The sequence below is a fragment of the Buteo buteo genome, chromosome 18 (genome assembly GCF_964188355.1).
Source record: "Buteo buteo chromosome 18, bButBut1.hap1.1, whole genome shotgun sequence".
Lineage (NCBI taxonomy): Eukaryota > Metazoa > Chordata > Aves > Accipitriformes > Accipitridae > Buteo > Buteo buteo.
In genome coordinates, this window is record NC_134188.1 from 29,213,937 (window position 1) to 29,233,163 (window position 19,227).

Genomic DNA, 19,227 nt, shown 5'->3' on the forward strand with positions numbered 1-19,227 from the left:
CCCGACGGCCGCTACGTGGGGTGCGTGGCAGCAGCGACGGGGGCCGGGGGCCGGCCCCCACCACAGGGTCTCGGTCAGGAGAAGAGTCAGAGGTCACTCGGCCGGAGCTCATCTAGTCGTTAGTTGATCGAGTTCTAATCAGTCAGTGTAGGGATGTAAAATATTTAATAAGCACAGATGGATCGGCGGTCAGTGCTCTACTCCACTTAGCGTTAGGGCGGGATACAAAGCTCATCGCTTAAGCTTCCTACACGTATCTTAAATGTTCCCTGCATGCAAACAACGCCACGTACCAAGCCGTCGGTGCCCGGTGTCAGGTACGGGGTCTCTCAGCCTTGAGAGGGGTCCCTGCTCACGGAGCGTGCTCCCTCCCCAGACCCCTTGGGTCCTCCAAGGAGCAGCCGGGGAGTGAAGGGTGCCAGGGGAACGGCAGCACCGGTGCTGCTCAGGGTGGGAGCGGGTGCTGTACCCGCCTGGTTTGGGATCCTGCACCGCCGTGATGATTTTTTGGGGTTTCACTTCTGCTCGGCAGTGAGGCGGGCTGCCCTCCCTGGTGCCACCAGCTGCTGCCCCGTGGTCCTACCCACTTTGGCTCTGAACTCGAAAGCGTGCCGTGCCGTGCCATGCTGCTGCAGGGGTCCCTGGGGAGGGACACCACTGCAGGGTCTCCACCGAGGGATGTTGGCCACCATGAGCTGGGCTGAGCGGACACCGATGGACCCCGGGACCGACCTGCCCTGCCTGGGGTGGGCAGCAGCTCCAGAGCTCCTGCTGGGCGCTGCACCCCTTCCCACGGGGACCCCCGTGAGTTTGTCATCGAAGGTGTCGACAGCCAGATCCCTCCATCCCTCCCAGACACCATCCTTGTGCCAGCCAGCGCCCAGAGGGGACGGGGAAGGGGCTTCCCCACTCCCTCAGGACCCTCACCGGGGCTGCCGGAGGCTGGAGCGGCATCTCGGGGGGCTGTGGTGGACCCAGCCCTGGCTGGGCAGGGCGGCAGACGCCGGTGGGCACGTGGGAGGGGGTGGGACGTGGCCGGCATGGCTGGGAGCGGTGGCCGCAGCTCAGGGCACTGTGGGGTTTCGTGGGCGGTTTTGGGGTGATGCGAGACCCCCAAGCAGCACCGGTAACTGGGGGACTGGGGTGGTTTGGGGACCAGGGCCCTGCCAGGCAGCGATGCCAACGTAGGGGTATGTATGTGTGTCTGTATACCACTTTATGTCTGTATATCTATCTATACATACAGCCATGCAGGGAAAGGCTCTGCCCAGCCCTCCCTCCGCTGTGGGGCTCGGGATGAGGCTGCGAGGACCAGGCATGGCCCCGTGGAGAGAAGGGTCCCCGAGGGTCCCACACCTCTTTGCTGCCCACTCCATGCACAGCCCCAGCCCACACCAGCTGGTGCTGGTGCCGGTGCCGCAGCCCTCCCCGGGGCATTGAGACCCCGGGACCCCCCCGCAGCCACCAGGCAGGGGAGGGAAGACACACGCTCCAGGGTTTATTTCCACTGCGTTGGATTTTTTGGGTGCAGGGTGCAATGGGAGGATGCGGGTGCATGCCCTGGCGCAGCCACCTGGGGGGCTGGGACCCCTCAGCCCTGCAGCCGGGGCGGCCCCGGCCGGGATGGGGGTCCCGCTGTGGGGCTCCTCTCCCCTGATTCTGGTGGACCTCCCACCCGCAGCTCCATGGGTGGCCAGGGGGTGCTCGGGACGAGGCACCTTCATGGGGCACCTGCGGCCACCACCGTCCCCGGGGGCGGTCATGGGCAGGGGGTGCTTCGGGGGGGTGGGCGCACGGGGCCGTCAGGCAGCTTTGCCCAGGACCAGCACGCTCATGAGGAAGACCATGAGGAAGAAGACCCACATGAAGAACCGGTCCATCACCTTGGCCACCTTCTTCCACTCGCTGGTCCGGCGCTGGGCAGCTCGGTGGCGGCGGAAGCAGCCGGCGATGTAGCCGACGTTCCTCAGCAAGCCGTCGTGGTGGCACAGGCAGCGGTCCCGGGGGCAGCCCCCTGCCTCGGTGCCCACCTCACCCTCCCCGGGGCTCTCCCCCGGCCCCCCAGCGTCCCCCCTGCCCGCCCGCCCGCCCGGCTCCCGCGGAGGGCTCTTGCAGCTCTCGCCCACCTCGTAGACGCAGCAGAGCCGGGCCATGTGGTGGAGGATGAGCCGCCTGGCCCAGGGGGGCACGGGTCGGGCCCCCGGGCCGCAGTGGTGGACATTCATGATGAAGATGGTCAGCGCGGTGGAGGCCGTGATCATGGTCATGGTGGCGATGTAGTACTTCCCTGCGCGGGCAACGAGCGGCGACGCTGCGGCGGAGGGGGTAGAGGCTCACCCCCCCCCGCACCACAGCCGCCCCGGCATGGATGCTGCCCATCACCCCGGTGCGGACGCTCTGGTCCCATGGGAGGGTCCTGGGCACCGTGGAGGCTCACCGATGAGCGGGACGCTCTCCGAGGGGGGCATGCTCTCTGCCACCAGCAGCTGGAAGACGGTGAGGGCCAGCAGCACCGTCACCCCCAGCGAGACCTTCTCCCCCGAGTCGGCCGGCAGGTAGAAGCCGAGAGGCGCCAGGAAGGAGACCATGATGCAGGGCAGGAGCAGGTTGAAGATGTAGAAGGAGGCGCGGCGGCGGAGGAGCAGGGTGTAGGTGACGTCGGGGTAGGGCTCGGAGCAGCAGCCGTAGGTGATGACATTCCTCGTGGCCGGCATGCCCAGCACTTCCCACTCCACGTTCTCCACAAAGTCCGTCAGGTCCCCGGCGTCCAGCCGGTTGCGGAGGTCGATCTGGTTCCCGTTGTAGGTCCAGGAGCCGAAGGTGAGGCGGCACCGCTGCCCGTCGAAGGGGAAGTAGGAGACGTCCACCTTGCAGGAGCTCTTGGTGATGGCGGGCGAGTCCCACATGATGTGCCCATCGGAGCGCAGCACCACGTTGGTCTCCATCGAGCCGCCAAAGTGGTCGTCGGCGCTGGGGGAGGGACGGCTGTGGGGCCGGGATGGCCCCGAGCCCCAGGTGGGGCCAGGGTCCGCGGGGCCGGGGCCGAGCGCCTGCCCCCAGCACCGTGTCCCTTCCCCACCTCATCCTGCCCGCCAAAGAGGGGGCTCGGTGCCGCTGACTGCCCCCGCGGTGACGTGTCCCAGCTGGCAGGTCGGTGCCAGGCACGCCAGGCTGGTGCCAGCCCCCCCCGCCCCCACCTTGTCGCCCAGTTGGGGTGACCACCTCCCTGCGTCACCCACACCAGGACGCCTCTGCTCCCACCCCGCGGGCAGCCACACAGCCCCAAGGCTGGCGATACCGCGTGCAGCCCCCCCGCTCCAGCCCCAGCCTAAGCCCCCCCCGGGTCCGAGAGCACCGTGGGGGGGGTCCCGAGCACAACCCACTTGTTGTAGAGGATGATGTCCGGCCGCCAGACGTAGCTGCTGGGGATGCGGATGCTGTCGATGCCATCGTAGGCATCCTTGTCCCAGGTGAGGTGGGCGTCCAGCCAGGCCTGGCGGACCCACAGGTAGGAGGTGAGGACCTGGTTCCTCTCGTCCTGCCGAGGGGAGAGGGTGGGCGTGGGGGGACAGGCACCAGTGCCACCAGCACCCCCCCTCGACCCTCCAGCTCGGCAGCTTCTGTAAGGGTCCCAAGGGGCTGAGCTGCTTTCAAGGGGACTGTACTGGTTTTGGGGGGGTTGGCGAGGTCTGAGCTGGTTTCGAGTGGTCCAAGCTCCTTTTGGGGGGTGGGGGCAGTGCTGTTTTTTGGGGGTCTGAGCTGATTTGGGGCCAGCTGGGCTGGTTTTGAAAGGTCTGGGCTGGTTTTGAAAGGTCTGGGCTGGTTTTGAAAGGTTCGGGCTGGTTTTGAAAGGTTTGGGCTGGTTTTGAGGGATGAGCATCAGCTCTGGGTCGAGCAGGACCCACTGGGGGAGAGCAGAGCCCGGCTAAGCGGTGACCAGGAGCATGACAGGGAAGGTCCCGTTTTGGCCGGGCTGGGCTGCCGGTGCCGGTGGCGGTGCCGTGCCCGGCCACTCACCATGTCAATAATCTGGGAGAGGGTGATCTGGAGGGTGACGTTGAGCGCCCGGTCCGTGTCCTCCACGGGGCGCAGGGCACTGGAATAGTTGGCGAAGAGGTCGTGGAGCAGCTTGTAGGCGAACCTGCCCTGCGCCCCCCGGCAGCCTGAGGGGACCCAGACCTGGGCTGGAGGGGCCGCGGCAGCGAATGCAGCCGGACCCCTCCCAAGGGACCCCCAGGACCCGGCTGTGGCGAGCCACTGGCAGCCGAGCGAGGTGGAGAAGCATGCCGGGACCCCCACCCCTCCTCGCCACCAGCCCGAGCCCCCCAGCCCACCGACCCCGTCCCCCAGCCGGGGATGCCCGATGCGTGGGGATGCTGCTGCTGGCAGGGGCCAGGGCCCCTCTCCCCACGCCCAGGGCTGGGTGGGGGTCCGTGCCCCTCGCCGCCCCCTCTGCCGCTTACCTGGGGCCAGGAGGCAGCTGGCGAGGCAGAGGGCGAGCAGCGGGCGAGCTCCGGGCTCCATCCTGACGTGCGCAGGTCCCGGGGGACACGGCGGGGGGGACGTGCTGCCTGCAAGCGCCGGGGTGACGTCAAGGCTGGGGTAGGGCAGGGGGGGCATGGCCCCCCCCAGGGACCGATAGTCTCTGTGCGGCGAGCCCTGTGGCGGGGGGGTAATGGAGAGCGACCCCAGAGGGTCCCTGGCTGGGACAGGGTTGGGGTGCAGCTGAGCCCCTTTGGGAGGGGTCTGGGTGCTGACACGCTGCCTGCTGGCTGCCCACCAGCTCCCCAAGCCCAGGGAAGGCTTTGCCCACCAGCCCCCTGAACCATCACTCCCACGAGACCCTCCGGGCCACACTTCTCTGCCTGCTCCAGGCAGCTCGGGGCCAGGACCACAGTGACAAGGACCGTGCGGTGGGCTGGAGCGGGCAGGGACGAGGTTGCTCCTCACTGTGTTGTCTGGAGCTGCCGGCAGCTTCATGTGCTGAAAACCACCCTCTCGAGGCTCCCCTGGCCTGGGAGGCTGGGGGCAGAGGGGGTTGCTCCCCACAGTCCTGGCCCAGAGCAAGCTGGAAAAGGGAACCCCGGGGCTGAAAGGGAGACTGTCAGGGCACTGAAGCCCACCGAGGCTGTGGCAGTGGGCGGTGGGAAGAGCTGAGGGCGGATGCTGCAGACCCCGGCGTGGAGGGAGTGCTGTGCACAGCAAGGGACATCCCATTCTCTGGTCTCAGTGAAAAAGCGAGGACAGGGAAGAGGAAGATTATTCCCATTTGGTGAGAACAGAATCCCAGGAGGTTAAGGGACATGACCCAGGAGACAAAGCAGGAAAGTGGCAGAGAAGTCCCTGCTGCAGGGATGCTGGAGCATCTCCCCAGCTCCGGCCATGCGGGAGGCCAACAACTCCCACTCCCCCAGCCCCTCCCTGGCACCTTTCCTACGCTGATCTCCGGCAGCAGATGCCAAGCAGTGCGCTGATCAGTTTTAAGGCTGGAGGTTTTGTTTCCAGGCAGTGAATTATTCACAGCCAGCCCCGTGTCCTGGCCCTGCTGCTCCTCTGCCCAGGGCAGCAGCTGGGGTTGCAGAAAGGCAATTACGATAATGGAAGGAGATGAAGCTGGAGCAACCTGGTGTCACGTTTAACATGCAGCAATGCCAGCACAGCAGGACAGCCACCCTGCGTGGGCGAGGACACGCTAATCGCCGCTGCTTTTATGGTGTTCCGTGCCCAAGAGCTGGCACCAGGCAGTGGGTCCCCCCCAGCCCCAAGTCTAGGAGGAGAGACCACCAGGCACCCAGCATCGCCCTGCCTCAGGAAGCAGAGGTCTGGATTTGCGCCCAGCTGAGGATATTTATCTGTGGTTTATTTAACCCCTTTTTGAACACCCACACAGAGAGTTTTCGGCCTGAACAAACCTGTTCTGTGCTGCACGGAAAAGCACTTCCCTCCATTTGCCATGAGGCTGTAACCTGGCCCGTCCCTCACCTCTTTCCAGAAATCCCCCTTCCATGAAAGGACATTTTCCCCCCCCGCAGCACCACCCCAGCCTCCTCCAGCCCCCCTCTCCTTCCCATCTCTGCAAATGGTTCCCAGGACGAGCTGCATCACCCCAGCAGGGACCAAGGTGAGGCTCACCAGCCCACAGCTCCCCACATCCTCCTCCACAAGACAGGGGTGACTTTTTTTATTCCAGCTGTTCCTGCTTGCTTCCAAAGCTCCGAAGGAACCTCCCCCAATCACCACGACCTTTCAAATGTACGGGAGCGGCCTTGCAGCTCCCTCAGCCCTTACAGGTGTACCCTGCCAGGTCCCAGAGACCTGGGACGCCCGGTCTAAGTGCTCCCTAGACTCAGCCCTCTCCATCAAGGCAAGTATTCTTCGCTCCGATCCTTCCCACCGGTCTCAGACCAGTCCTACTAGTAAAGACCAAGATGAAGATGACATCCAGTACCTTTCTCACGTCCTTTGTGACCAGGTCCCCATTCCTGTTCCACACCAAGCGTACCTGAAAACACCTTCCTTGTTGCTCCTCACATCCCTCAATAGATTCAGCTCCAGGAGGGTGCAGCTTTCCCCTGCCCCCTCTGGTCCTGTGAGCTGTGCCACCACCTGAGTCAGCCCAAGCTACCCAAGTGGGACAAGCCAAGGGACACGTGCCTATGAAACCAAAACCCTACTTAAAAAGCAAAGGAAACTGTGGGAATACTATAAACATTTTATTTATTGTTTTCAAAAAGACAGGAAAATAATCTAGATCATTTATTTATATTTTTTGTTTTTTTAATAAAAACCTTTACATAATCCTCATGCATAAAGACCTTCAGTGGGCCAATGCAAAGCAGCGCCAGGCAGGCTGGAAGCTGCTGGCCACTGCCAGCACTGGCTGGCCGGCTGTGGCAGGAGGTGCCACTGCAGCAACCCTGAAATCAGAGCAGAGCAATAGACAGCTTTTCTTTTCTTTTTTTTTTTGTTTTTTTTTTTTGGTTTTTTTTTTTGTTTCCTTCTTTCAAAAATAGTCAGTTTCTAAACACAGTAAGAGTAAAGACTGTACACACCAGAGCACATTGACACAGTCAGCTGTTCACTTGCAGGATGTTCTTAGGCTGGACAGTGGCTCCGCTCGATGTCACCCAGCGACACGGCAAACACAGAGACGACAGCGTGTGCCGGGCACTCCTGCACGTGGCAGTGCGGCTGCGCGTACCCCTTACCTACACGGGCAGCTGTCCGGCGGCAAAGAGGCAAGTCCGAAGCGCCTGGGCAGCCAGGCTGCTCTGCTCCTTGGGCAGGTGACCTCTTTTGGCAGTTTTGCTTTTGGCGCAGAATTTGCCCCCACCCATCAGAAGCCTGGAGTCCTGGAACACGGCAACTATTAGGACAAGCTCCTGTGTTTTACTGCATGCAGGACCCAGGAGACGTCCGTCCTCAGAGGCCCACACGGCGCAGAGCACGCCATAAGGCACACACACAGGTGTCACCTCCCTTTCTCCTGAGGCAGGGAAGTAGCTTGCTTTGCTTTTGGAGACAGAGCATGGAGAAACGAGAGAAAAAACACATTCACAGGTCCCCAACTTAGCAAGAGAATGCAGGAAAAGACAATTCTGAACTTAAGTTTCTTCTCCCTCCCCCACCCACAGAGCAAACTTTTAACATAAAGCCCCAGTTAAAGCTTATCCGCGGTCAGTTCAGGTGCCAAAGGTTCATCGGTTTACCAAGTGCAGCCCCACCAAAGTGGGAGTCTGCCCACGGAAAACTGTCCCAGCACTTGCTTCACCATCCTCTGCGCCGCAACGAAAGGAGTGAAAAGGATCTGCCAGGAGCTGAAGCCCACACCGTGCCCCCCTCCACAGGTACAGTCTCGCCTGCAGACAGGTTCGGCAAGAGGTGTTTTATTGATTCTAGGAAAACGTTGTTTGGTTGAGGGTGCCAGCCAGCAAGGTCCAACCAGTCTCAATGCTCCCCCAGGTTACAAAAACTCCTGCGTTAGCCCACATACTAAAGCTGTTTTACACCCCTATGGAAAAACCTGCGTGGCTAGAGGTTGTTCGCCCTCAAAACAAGGGTAAGGGTTAACAAATGGTAAAAACTGTCCATCGGTGGAAGGGATTCTTCCTCAGTGAGTCACCACTGTCAGCTCCCGTAGGTAAGACTGGGTGAGGCTGCGGAGCTCCTCCAAGGCATAGTCCTCCGGCATAGGCAGCCTTCCGATGTGGGGAGCGAGCAGGCGAAGAGGGACGCGCTGCAGGTCAGGCGTGGAGTCGGAGATGGGCTCTGGGGTGTGCTGCAGGCTGAGGACCACCCGCAGCAGGTTAGCAACACGCTTGGCCATATCTGGAAAGAGAAGGAAGAGGAATGTTTCTTCATGCTCCACACCACGCTCCAGAGTGGGAGCTAGCACATGAGCGCTTACAAGCTCACCCTGCGGAGGGGTGAACTTGAGCAGCGATTCCATGGGAAATTTTGGAGCAAAGGCTGGGTTGGTGGAACCATGCCCTAGTGTGACCTGGCCTTTTCTCAGCTCCAGCAGTACATCTCCTCTCCCCATACAGACTTCCTCCACGAGTATAATAAAAATTTGGCCTTATTCCTTAGACCAGACCATTTTCTGCAAGCACACTCATACTTTGTTTGGCACTGTGAAACTAACTATGTACAAGACATTTTACTGCTTATCAACAGACAGTTGTAAGAGTCCAGACACTGGATGCTGCATCAACCAGCCAAAAAAACCTGCCTGAAATGACCAATAGCTGCAGGTACAGTAACTACTGGAACAACACATGGCTCACCTCACCAACCGCAGCCTTCCTTCTCAGCACAGGCAAAGGGACAGATAGACTGGCAGCCCAGGTGACAGCCAGTACTAGCTGGCTCTCCCAGCGGGCTGCTAGATATTGATGTCACCATACCTGACTGAGCCAGGCGGTCCTTCGCACTGTGGCACTGGATCTGCTCTATCCTGTTGCACAGGGACGTCACTTTGGTATGCAACCGCTCCAGCTCGTAGGTGGAACAATCCAGCTGAAAGCAAACAAGAGAGTCAGCCTCCAAGTCACCCAAAGCCTTTCAGCAGAACTGCTCACAGACTGCCCGAGTGCACTCTAAGCCAAATCTATCCAACAGAAGACAGTCTACACTAAAACCTGCTTGAAGTTAACACCTGAAGCGGTGGAAATGGGAAGTCTGGAGCTGTATTAGAGGGGACTGACATGCAGACTCCCCACTAACCAGCTAACTGCTAGTTTTGTTCCTTCTTCACTTACCTCACTGTCATGCTCCATACAGCATGTTTGCAGGGCAAAGCCCACATCTTATTTTGACAGCATCGACCAAACCTCTCTGTATTTTCAGAGATGCACCATATTATGTTTGCTAGTGTCTCCAAAAGGGAAACACTAACGTCAGTACTGAACAGCGAGTAAAAGGTTATTCTAAAAGCAAGAACGTGTATGAGCTTCCAAACTATAGGAAGAAAAATACAATTGTTTTAGTCTGTTACCTGTTGAATCCTATCAAGCATCTCAATAACACGGATGTAATCTAGGTAGACCAGCCCTGCCATCTCCCAGTCCTGGATGAGTGCACTACGCTCTGGAGGGGCAAGATCTTCCAGGAATCCTTTCAGGTACTTGTAGTTTTCATTAATAATAGCATCTAAAGAGAATGAGCATGTCAGTAAGAGAGTAAAAGGGTCTCTTAGAAGTCATCCATTGTTAAAAGAAAAAAGCAACTAATGGACCGTACTGTCAGTCAGTTTTGTAATTCCTTGACAGTATCAGTCACAGCCAGAAACGCATACTTGATTTATGACCTACAAAAGGCAAGTCTGAGGCCATCCCACCTCCTACAGTAGGGACACCCACAGGATCAGGGCTCCAGGAATGCTACCACTGCCCTTGTTCCCTGAGGCACCTCTGGCACAGGAAGGTGGATGCACAGAAGGTTAAGCACTGCCCTTTTCATGTGTTTGCAGTGAAGAATCATCACGCCAGATATCAAGCGAGAACTATTTTGAAACAGCCAGCCACTCTCTACTAACCCTGTTGCTAGGAACACAGCCCTACCCCTTGATACTATTAACGCCCAACGACTTCTGTTCCTACTGTTTGTGTGCTGTTCGAAAGACAGACTGAAAAAAATTCAGAGAGCAGACTCACCTGAGGCTAAGTGCCTGACAACCAGCTTGTGACACTGGTTCCAGTGCCCAGCCTTGAACAAGAAGAGGGCTTCTTTATGCTTGTCACCCTCCATCCTTGCTCGAACTGCCTTTGCTTCGTGAATCCACTCTGGGGGAACGCAGAGCCTCTGTGTCAGAAAAGTCTCCTTGGCCCAAGACTCTGGTGTCTCAGAGAGAACGCAATGCCGGTTTAGGAGTTCCCGCACTGCCTTCTCCCGTATGCTGGGGGAAGGGAGGACAAGGTGTTATTCCAACAAGCAATCCTTTGTATCACTCCATCAGAAGATACAGTTCAATACAAGCAGCCGAGGACTGAACAAGGCAGCAGAGAGCTGCGTTATACCTATTGGCGCTGGCAGAGGCGTAACAGATGGCAAAAGCCAGCCTTGCCCGGCCTTGAACAGTCTTACTGCAGGATATTAAGAAAAGTTCTAAAATCAGGTGAATTCCTTCAGTACAGGTTAACCACTAAGAATGAAGTCATCGCTAGTGTTTTGTGACATCTCAAATGTTGTAAGCTTAAGAACATTTAAGTATGATCCAGGCCCCTAAAAGGAATATACAGGCCCTATTTGAAGTTATCGGTTGGAAAAAAATTCTATTGCAATGTATTAATGGTAGCTGTTGGTAACAAATGGTAACATTAACAGCAAAAAACACCTTTCCACAAAAGATGTATTATATACAAATTTAAGACAATTTTTTGTCAAGTCTGTATTTCACAACAGAAGCAAAACATGCATTTTGGTTATTCCCAAGCTTTCCTTTCAAACACACATGCTTCTCTTCAGCTCCAATGGGAACAGTTCTAGTATTTTGCATTAATGATGTTTTCATGACAAGTTCTTGAACATCATAAGCTTGCTAAGCCTGAGACAAGATACAGAGCCACAGGATATCAAAATGACTATGAGATCTGCTTCTATAGCACCGTTCAGCAGTTAGTCATTACAACACAATACTATTTAACATCTAACAAGACATTTAACTAAGCAGAATTATTCATGCCACTTGTAAAAACTGTGTGCTGGGATTACAAGTGGCATGAAGTTCTCCAGCTGTGCAGTTCCAGTTTAATGTGAGAGAAGCCACGATAATTACAGTATACATAGCAGGTCTATAAAACAGAGAACACATTTTCAAGGAAAAAAAAAAATAGTAAAAAAAATTTTTTACTCACTGCTTATCAGGCTCATGCAGCAGTATAAAAACAGCCCATTCCCAAAGCCCTTCACTTTCAAGCTGGGCAGCATAGCTAGCATTCAGCACTCCTTGACTCTGCTTGAATAGATGGGTATAATTCAGGGCTCTGAGCACTTCCCACAGGTGCCAACTGAGACGATAGTCCAGAGGGTCAGATGTCACACTCCTGGGATCAAGCAGCTGGTCAAGATCATAGTGCCTGTAGGGAAAAATATTTGCAACATAAAATAGCTAACTGTATCCACATAATAAAATCAGAAACTGGTGCTACTTAGTGCCTTCCCTTCACCAACCTCCAATTATTCTATATATGTGATTTATGTGGGTGTGGGTTTTGGGGTTTTTGTTTTACTTGGAAAAAAAAAAAAGAGATAGGACCAACTGTTAAAATCCTTTTGCTCTTCTTTTAAGTCTGCATCCAGACTGTCACAGCCTTTTCTTTTGTACGTGCTCTTCCTGTAGATTTCTCAATGCCTCAATCTCAAAGGCAACTATGGTAAAGCAAGATTACTGCACTCTTCAGACTCAGAAAACACTTAAGGAAAAAAAACAACCCACAGTTGTGCTCCAAAGCTTAAGTTTCATCATCTATGCTATCACCAGCAGTGTCACCACATTCTGTAAGGGTGTACATGCAAGGCAGATTTTTGTCAGTGGTTCAGTAAACACTGAAGTTGATTTCATAGCCCTGGACTGGGAATTCAAGAAGTCCCTGACTGATCAAATTTAGAAAAATAGTTTTTCACCTGTCACTGTAGAGCTTTAACAAATGGAAACAGACATCTCTCAAAGGTCTTCCTGCATTATCATCTTCTTCAATTACACAACCAGAACCTTCTAGGTAAGGAGGCAGGGGACAGCAGGCATATTTTTCACACTCCGGTGTGTTCTAAAGAAATAGTTGTAACAGTAAGTTTAAAGATAGAATCTGGACAGCTAAGCCAGCAGCACGAAACACACTGAGTCAACAAGAACCGTTTTACAGGGCAGTGAACTGCAGAACTGTTGTCTTCCATACCATCTAACCACTCTGGGTCACCAAAATCCTCCTGATGTTTTCACTGCTGGCAAGAACACTAGACCTGCATTTGGAAGAGCGCTCCATGTCCTGCTGGTTTCCAGTTATTAGCCCTCTTACGTGAAGTCCTGGAAACGAGCTGTATCCACTTTTCCTCCACATCATCGGGCTGCAGCGAGACCACACCCACGTTCTAACCTAGCAGCATCTTAAGTTCAAGTCATGATAAAACTAAAGCTTGGTGTTTTGAAGTGATGAACACATTATACTGACATACCACGTACAAAGATAACACTGAATATTCCTGCAGCATTAAGCAAGCATCAATTAGAAGTTACTAGACTTGATGCTGCACTTGGGCTATCTTTAGGCATACAGATCAAGGGGCGAATTATCTTTAGTTGAATGATTAAACATTTTTTTCAACAGAACCCTTTGTCTTTTTGTATACAGAGGCTGACAGCTCTACAGCAACAAACAAGGCTTTGCATAATGCATGTAGCCATGCACTGTCTGTAGGATAGCTTCCACATTTGCTGTAGAAACAGCAAGTGGAACAGGGAGTATGGTTTGGCAAAGGCTATTTTGGAAGTCAGGCAGCTGGGTATTAATCATCACACTGGGAAAGCTGACTGGCTACCTAGCTCAAATGGCCTTCCTGCTGCCAGCCACTATCCATCTTCCTAATTTTGTCTAGCTATCAAACATCTGAAAACACCTAACCAGTGGGAGATAGGCTTCAAATAAGTCACTACCAGAACGCCCTAAAGAGCAGGTCCTAAGCTTCTCAAGTGACTAGAATTACCAACAGATTCAACCCCAGTGCTTTATTCCCATGCCAGTGGGGGAAGGAACATTCCTATCAAAGCGAACTGCTGCAAAAACTCATCACTAAAGCAGGTGAAGGAATCCGACACTGTGACAACTGAAATAATGAACCCATACGCAATTCCATACTCAGCACCTCCGCAGCAACAATTGACTGCTTGCAGAAATCTCAGTGCAGCATCAGACAGACAACTCCTTTTAGCCATGCATGACTGACCTACCTGAAACGCTGACTCATACATGGCAAGTGCCTTGGAAATAGAAGCTGTTGGAGGAAGCAGGTACCAGAGGTGGACAGCCATGCAACGCTTCCAGTCCAGCAGCGAGCATACATTGATACTTATTCTCTCCGATAACTGCCACACCTAAAGAAACAAATGACTAAGTTTAGTCAAACTTACTGCACAATGGTCAGTACATACCAGGCATGCAAGACCACGAGGTTACGTTAGTAAAAAAAAAAAAACAAACAGGTCAACACCTTGTACTCCTTCCTGCCATGTACCATGTGCTGTGGTTGAGTGTCACAGCTTAAATGTACCGTTGTCAAGAAGGGGAAGTCAAGCCAATGACAAAACAGCCAAGTAACAGAACTTACAGGCTTTCCTGCAAGCAGGGCAAAGATCCGCAGTCTCTCTTCCTGGATGAAGCAGTCTGCCTGCAGCCTGTGCCAGTCCACCAGTTGCATGGTGAGGAGGTCCCGAATGGGCTGGCTACCTGCCAGCTGGGAGAGGAGCAGAGCAAGCCTGTGATCACCTGGAACAGAAGACAACAGCACATGAGCTAAATCCTCCCGCCTACCTGTGCCACAGCTATCTGTTTCCAAGTTGTGGGGCACTCTGATCAGCCTATAGCTGCACGATTGTTTTTTGTGCACAATTTCTCATCAAATAAACCACTGTGCAAACACCTACTAGAATGCGGGTGGGGGAGAAGACAAAGGAATGGGAAGGACAGATTCCCCAAAGGAAACAAATGAACGGAAGTTTTAAGATGTGAGCCGACATAAAAGACCAAGATGAAACTAGCCATTAGGCTCTGAAAATATATGTTTTTAAAACAAATGTAAAGTGGCTTAACAGAAGTGCAATTAAAAATAACAGTAATTAAAAAAACATTCAAAGGAGATACTATGCAAAAAACCAGTTCCAAATGCAATACAGCATCACTTCCTCACTCTAGAGGAGCAGACAAGTAAGCCAGTGTAAATGTGACCAGGTACTCAAGCAGCAAGTAGACAAGCCAGCCCCCACCTTAATCACTGTCTGACAAGGGAAAACTCCATACTCAGAGTGGCCAGTTACTATCAGCTCTCAAAGTTTAAATTCTCTTTATGTGTCTCCCTTCCTCCTCCCCGCAAAAAACAGAGAGATTTAAGCATCTTACCTGACTGCTGTGCCAGCCTGCAAGCTTCACCAATTCTCTTCCCAGTAAGGCAGCTGAACACAGCCTCTATGTGATTACTGTGTCGGGACAAAGAGACTTCCTCCTCAATTCGTCCTGCAGCAGTCTCTGAGAGCCAGCGAGAGAAGGCTTTCCTACGCTCCAGGGCCAGGATGTATTCACTAGGGTCCTCCAAGCTGGCCTCTAACTCTCTCAGGTTCCCCCAAATCGCTTCACATAAAGTCCACGCCAAGCACCAGTGCTTCACAACAGCTGTCAGGACAGAGTTACTCAGTCATCAAGAGTGAAAACATACAGAAGAATATTTAGAGAGGACTCATATAAGATTATAAGCATAACCTTGTAGGATATCTTGAAGGATATCCTACTGTTACAAGTCAACGCAGGAAGTCAGCTAGCTCCCCAATGCCAACCACCATGCTTATGCTTTCAGAAAGAATGCTGAGGTACAGTCAATTTTTCTGTTTTATTCATATTTCACTGCTCTGATGCAACCTGAAATTAACCTGAATGGGACAGTTTTCCAGATTCGCTATCATCATCATGAAAAGAATTATTCCATACTCGCCTTCTGTCACAGCAGGATCCTCAGATGCCTTCCTAACCCAGTCAGCATAGTCGTGAATAGCAGAAACTCCTGGGTTGGGCTCTAGAAGAGGACAGTGCTCATCCATATGGACAGTGCTATGCTTCAGCTTTATCTCCAGAGGGATGAGATACAGCTGTTTGCCTCTGTCCATCTTCCGTTGTTCTAAGCTCAGCTTCTCCACATGAACCTTGAAAGAAGATTCTGAGAGTCTGGAGAAAAAGAAGATAAAACCAGGTAGCAATGTTCTGAACTGTTCTCCCTGCAAGCGAGCTGCACCCATCACGGAGCAGCTGCATTGTGCAGCTTGTCCTAATTTTAGCTTAAAGACAGTAAGACAGATGACCAAGGTCAACAGCTAGGTATGAAGAACCTGCTTACAGTCTGGGATTCAGAACCAGACTTTAGCAAATAAACATCACTGAACTGGGTGCTTCCAGCTCTTAAAAGGCCATTAGCACACCTTGCCATACCCCACTGCATTTTGTGAGAGCACCTCATTCTGCCAGCAAATCAGATATGCTGGAGAACATCAACTGAACAAGCTTTTTGGAAGACTTAAATGGTAGAACATCTAGCTATATTCCAGTCAAGTTTAGGTATGGAGTTATGTAGCCCAGGAAAGGTCTGTATACTGCTTTATATACAAGCAGAATTGAAGGCATCTGAATTCAGAAGCTAAACAAGAAATTTTTTAGGTAGGGCAGATATCCTCAGGGAAGATCAACAGCAGATTAGAAGCTTCCTGAACAACAATTTTGAACTTTCCCTCTTTAACCTTTTGCTGGATGATGGTGCAAAGTAACAACCCTTATTACACTATTCCAGGCCTTTGAGATACAGTTTTGTAAAGTAGCAACCTGAAGGAAATCTCCATGGCTAACATGATTTTGCACCACTTCTGCATATCAAAATGAATATTAAGCTGAATTTCAAAAAAGTATCAAGTTACAATCAAGATTCTTTCAAACATGAAGAGGGAGGATGTCAGAACCATCCTGAAGGAAACTACTACTCACGATTTTGGAGCAACAGGAGTTGGCAGGAATCCATACTCCACAGTCTCACATTGAAGATCTTCCATTTCACTTGATCCACTCAACTTATCTCCACAATTGACAAGTGTCCAGTTGGGTCCCCAACCAACACGAAATGAGCGCCCCATGAAGAGTGCCATATCCATCAGTAGTTTCCCTTTTCCATAGGTGATGGACTTTTCCAGAGGTACAAGCCCCTGCTGCCTGCGGACACCAACTGTTTTCATCTGTACCTCAGGGACTGATGGTGGTACGGAGAATGTAGATGCTAATGGAGAAGTCGCTGACCAAAGGGCAACAGAAGGAGGACTGCTTGAAGTCCTTGGTCCCTTGAAGTCTTGCAGAGCAGCATTCGGTGATTGGAAAATTACATTAGCAAATTTGGATTGCAGCAGCCCACCAACTAGAGGGAAGAAGCAGGAAGAACGTTTAAGTGAATGGGGTACTCCCTTCTCAGGCAGTACATTTCTGATATTTTAAAGGTATTTTAGTACTTAGGCAGCCAGTGAAAACATTTGCCATGGTTTGTGATGGTAACACATAGCTAAGTGTGATTATCTGCAGTACTGAGAACTGCAAAACCCACCATGCACAGCCTGCTTTGCATTATCCAAACTAAAGCACATGGTATTACACTAAGAACAGTACACAGCCAGTCTCACTCCAAAATTCACAGTATCCAAAGAAGTCACTAATTTAACAGGTATTGTCATAGTCGGACCATTAGAACAGAAGCATCTCATAGAGAGATTAGACGCTGATTGCTATTAACAGGAACAGGGCTGAAACTGTCCCCACAAAAACATCTCAGGTCTGCCCATTTAATTCAGGAAGCAACTCCATGCTTGTTACTAGAGGTATTATTCCTATTGAAATCACCAGTTTGTGGCTGTATTGAGTGTAAACAGCAAGGTTTTGGTAGCAGGGGTGCTGCAGGGGTGGTCTCTATGAGAAGAGGCCAGGGGCCACCCTGTGTTGGACACAGATGGGCCCATCAGGGCAGTTTGTGGCACCTCTGAACCAATCAGCAAAGTTGGTGGTGCCTTTGTGAGAACTTAAAAAAGGGCAAAAAATGCCAGAGAGGCAGAAAAAGAAAAGTGAAAACGGCAGTGGGAACATGAGGTCAAGAGAAAGAGGAGGGGAAGAGATGCTCCAGCACCAGAGCAGGTATTTTCTCAGCAGCCCTCAGAAGACAACTCACACTGGAGTAGGGGAAAAGTGTGAGGAAGAAGGAGTGGTAAAGAGGAACTGCTCTGGACTGACTGCAATCCCTTATTCCCATCCCCACTGACCCCCTGGAGTGGGCAGGAGATAAAGGAGTCGGGAACGAAGGAGGGAAGTTGAGCCTGGGAAAGCAGGGGCAGGGTAGGAAAGTGTTGTTTTAATTTGTCTTTGTTTCTCACTACCCAAACCTATTTTAACTGGCAATAAATTCATTTTACTCAAGTCAAGCCTGCTTATCAGTTACTGTCACAAGCAAAACAATCTCCCTGTTTTTATCTTAACCCTTTTTTCATCCAGTTTTCTCCCTCTGTCCTGTTGAGGAGGGGGAGTGAGAGAGCAGCTGGGTGAGCATCTGGCTGCTGGCCAAAGCTAACCCACCACAGCACACAACTGTTCTACCATATGTTCAGCCAGTCATAGGATTTTGCCTCTTAGTATCAGAATTAGACTCTTTCTTCAAGCAGCATGTGGTTTCTCACAATACCCGAGTATCTTTTCTGTCCTTGTGATTTTGAAATAGGGAGCCTCGGAGAACAGATCTCTTGAGAAGTATCCATTTTTACAGGTTGCTTCCCAGGATAATGATCCAGGATCAAGTCTAGGTCATCTTCATCAGCAAGCAAGGAAGCTTTCATAATCTAAAAAAGGTGATAAGTCAAGCCTGCACATTAGCAATCATTCTCACAGCAGAAGCTAACTGATCTAATCAGCTCCTTTCCCAACCAAGATAATTTCTATGTGCTGCACATGACCAAACACTCAAGCCACAAATATTTCAAGTAACAGTGAAGGCACACAGTTCAGGAGAACTGACAGCAAGCTTGCCAGTTGATGCTAACCTTTTACAAACTAGTAGTTACATCAGTGTCACAGTACTTGTTAGGATAGGTGTGAAGTCCTAAAATAATCATGTTTTCTTAGATCTTAGCTCTATTTACTTGTTTTTCAGCTTACTTAACTCCACTATGCTTTCCTTATGTTTACAAATTAAAAACACAGGTAGAAGCCCACAAGTGTTCCAGGTACTATCCTTTCACCAACCAATCACAAACACCAAAACCCAAATCAAGACCAGTTATCCTATTACCTTGTTTTCCACAAACTGGTCCCAAGGCAGTTGTGCCTAGATATTAGTTTAGCTTATCACATTGCCCACACTTCAGAATTTGGAAATCTGAATTCTGGCCTTAAGACAATTTTCATTTCTGCATTAAACTTTTCATGCCTAAAAAGATTTACCACAGAAACACAAGTCTAACGTGTAAGTTTTAATTGTACTATATGTGTGATGTATAGTTTATTACAAGTTGGTATGTAAGTACACTTGGGGAGGCAAACTGAGAAGTTAGTGAGAAGTATTACCAAGTACTCTCTTTCAGACAAAGGAAGTTGCAAGACACTAACCTGCAAGACATGTGGGTTAATACCCAGGGTTGATGCGATGTGAGTTGAAGCAGGCACTGCCTCCTGCTCTTCTATCATGTTATCTGCTACAGTGGACTCCTGGGGAGGCTCCTGGGTGATGTCTGCCATATCACTGTCCAGTTCCACAACCCTGCCCAGCTGCTCCACTTCTGGGGTCTGCAGACACATGCAGAGGCCACATCAGACAACAGCAGATTGCAACAGCTTGCCGAGAAAGAGTATTTAATAGTTTCAACAATCACCTGCAAATGAAGAGGAGTACTCCCTTGCTTGTGTCAAGACTCCACATTAGGTTTAGAGATGAATATTTATAACCTATTCCCATTTT

At 51.9% G+C, this 19,227-nt stretch overlaps 2 protein-coding genes across 4 annotated transcripts in view; both read right to left on the bottom strand.

The window, feature by feature from the left end:
• Positions 1–1,485: 1,485 nt before the first annotated feature.
• On the bottom strand, positions 1,486–4,524 carry CHRNA10 (cholinergic receptor nicotinic alpha 10 subunit). Its single transcript, XM_075050484.1, has 5 exons — positions 4,464–4,524; positions 4,018–4,163; positions 3,384–3,538; positions 2,438–2,970; positions 1,486–2,287 (listed from the first exon to the last, which is right to left on the bottom strand). Exons 1-5 carry the CDS (start codon positions 4,522–4,524, stop codon positions 1,803–1,805), a joined length of 1,380 nt encoding a protein of 459 aa, XP_074906585.1. The 3' UTR covers positions 1,486–1,802.
• Positions 4,525–6,700: 2,176 nt separating this feature from the next.
• NUP98 (nucleoporin 98 and 96 precursor) overlaps positions 6,701–19,227 on the bottom strand; it is a 41,133-nt gene continuing 28,606 nt past the window's right edge. For all 3 annotated transcript variants that reach the window (XM_075050336.1, XM_075050333.1, XM_075050334.1), the window contains exons 21-33: positions 18,879–19,055; positions 17,959–18,112; positions 16,233–16,653; positions 15,196–15,425; positions 14,610–14,879; positions 13,822–13,979; positions 13,445–13,588; positions 12,124–12,266; positions 11,355–11,576; positions 10,155–10,396; positions 9,497–9,651; positions 8,907–9,018; positions 6,701–8,328 (exon numbers count right to left, since the gene is read on the bottom strand). In XM_075050336.1, the coding sequence (XP_074906437.1) occupies positions 8,111–8,328; positions 8,907–9,018; positions 9,497–9,651; positions 10,155–10,396; positions 11,355–11,576; positions 12,124–12,266; positions 13,445–13,588; positions 13,822–13,979; positions 14,610–14,879; positions 15,196–15,425; positions 16,233–16,653; positions 17,959–18,112; positions 18,879–19,055 (2,646 nt within the window). In that variant the 3' untranslated portion in view covers positions 6,701–8,110. The remainder of the gene's footprint in view (positions 8,329–8,906; positions 9,019–9,496; positions 9,652–10,154; positions 10,397–11,354; positions 11,577–12,123; positions 12,267–13,444; positions 13,589–13,821; positions 13,980–14,609; positions 14,880–15,195; positions 15,426–16,232; positions 16,654–17,958; positions 18,113–18,878; positions 19,056–19,227) is intronic.

Coding starts and splice junctions, on each gene's coding strand:
- CHRNA10 (XM_075050484.1), bottom strand. CDS start 4,524: ATGGAGCCCGGAGCTCGCCCGCTGCTCGCCCTCTGCCTCGCCAGCTGC. Junction 2,971..3,383: donor GACATCATCCTCTACAACAA/GTGGGTTGTGCT, acceptor TCCCTCCCCCAG/CGCCGACGACCACTTTGGCG. Junction 2,288..2,437: donor GGAGAGCGTCCCGCTCATCG/GTGAGCCTCCAC, acceptor TTGCCCGCGCAG/GGAAGTACTACATCGCCACC.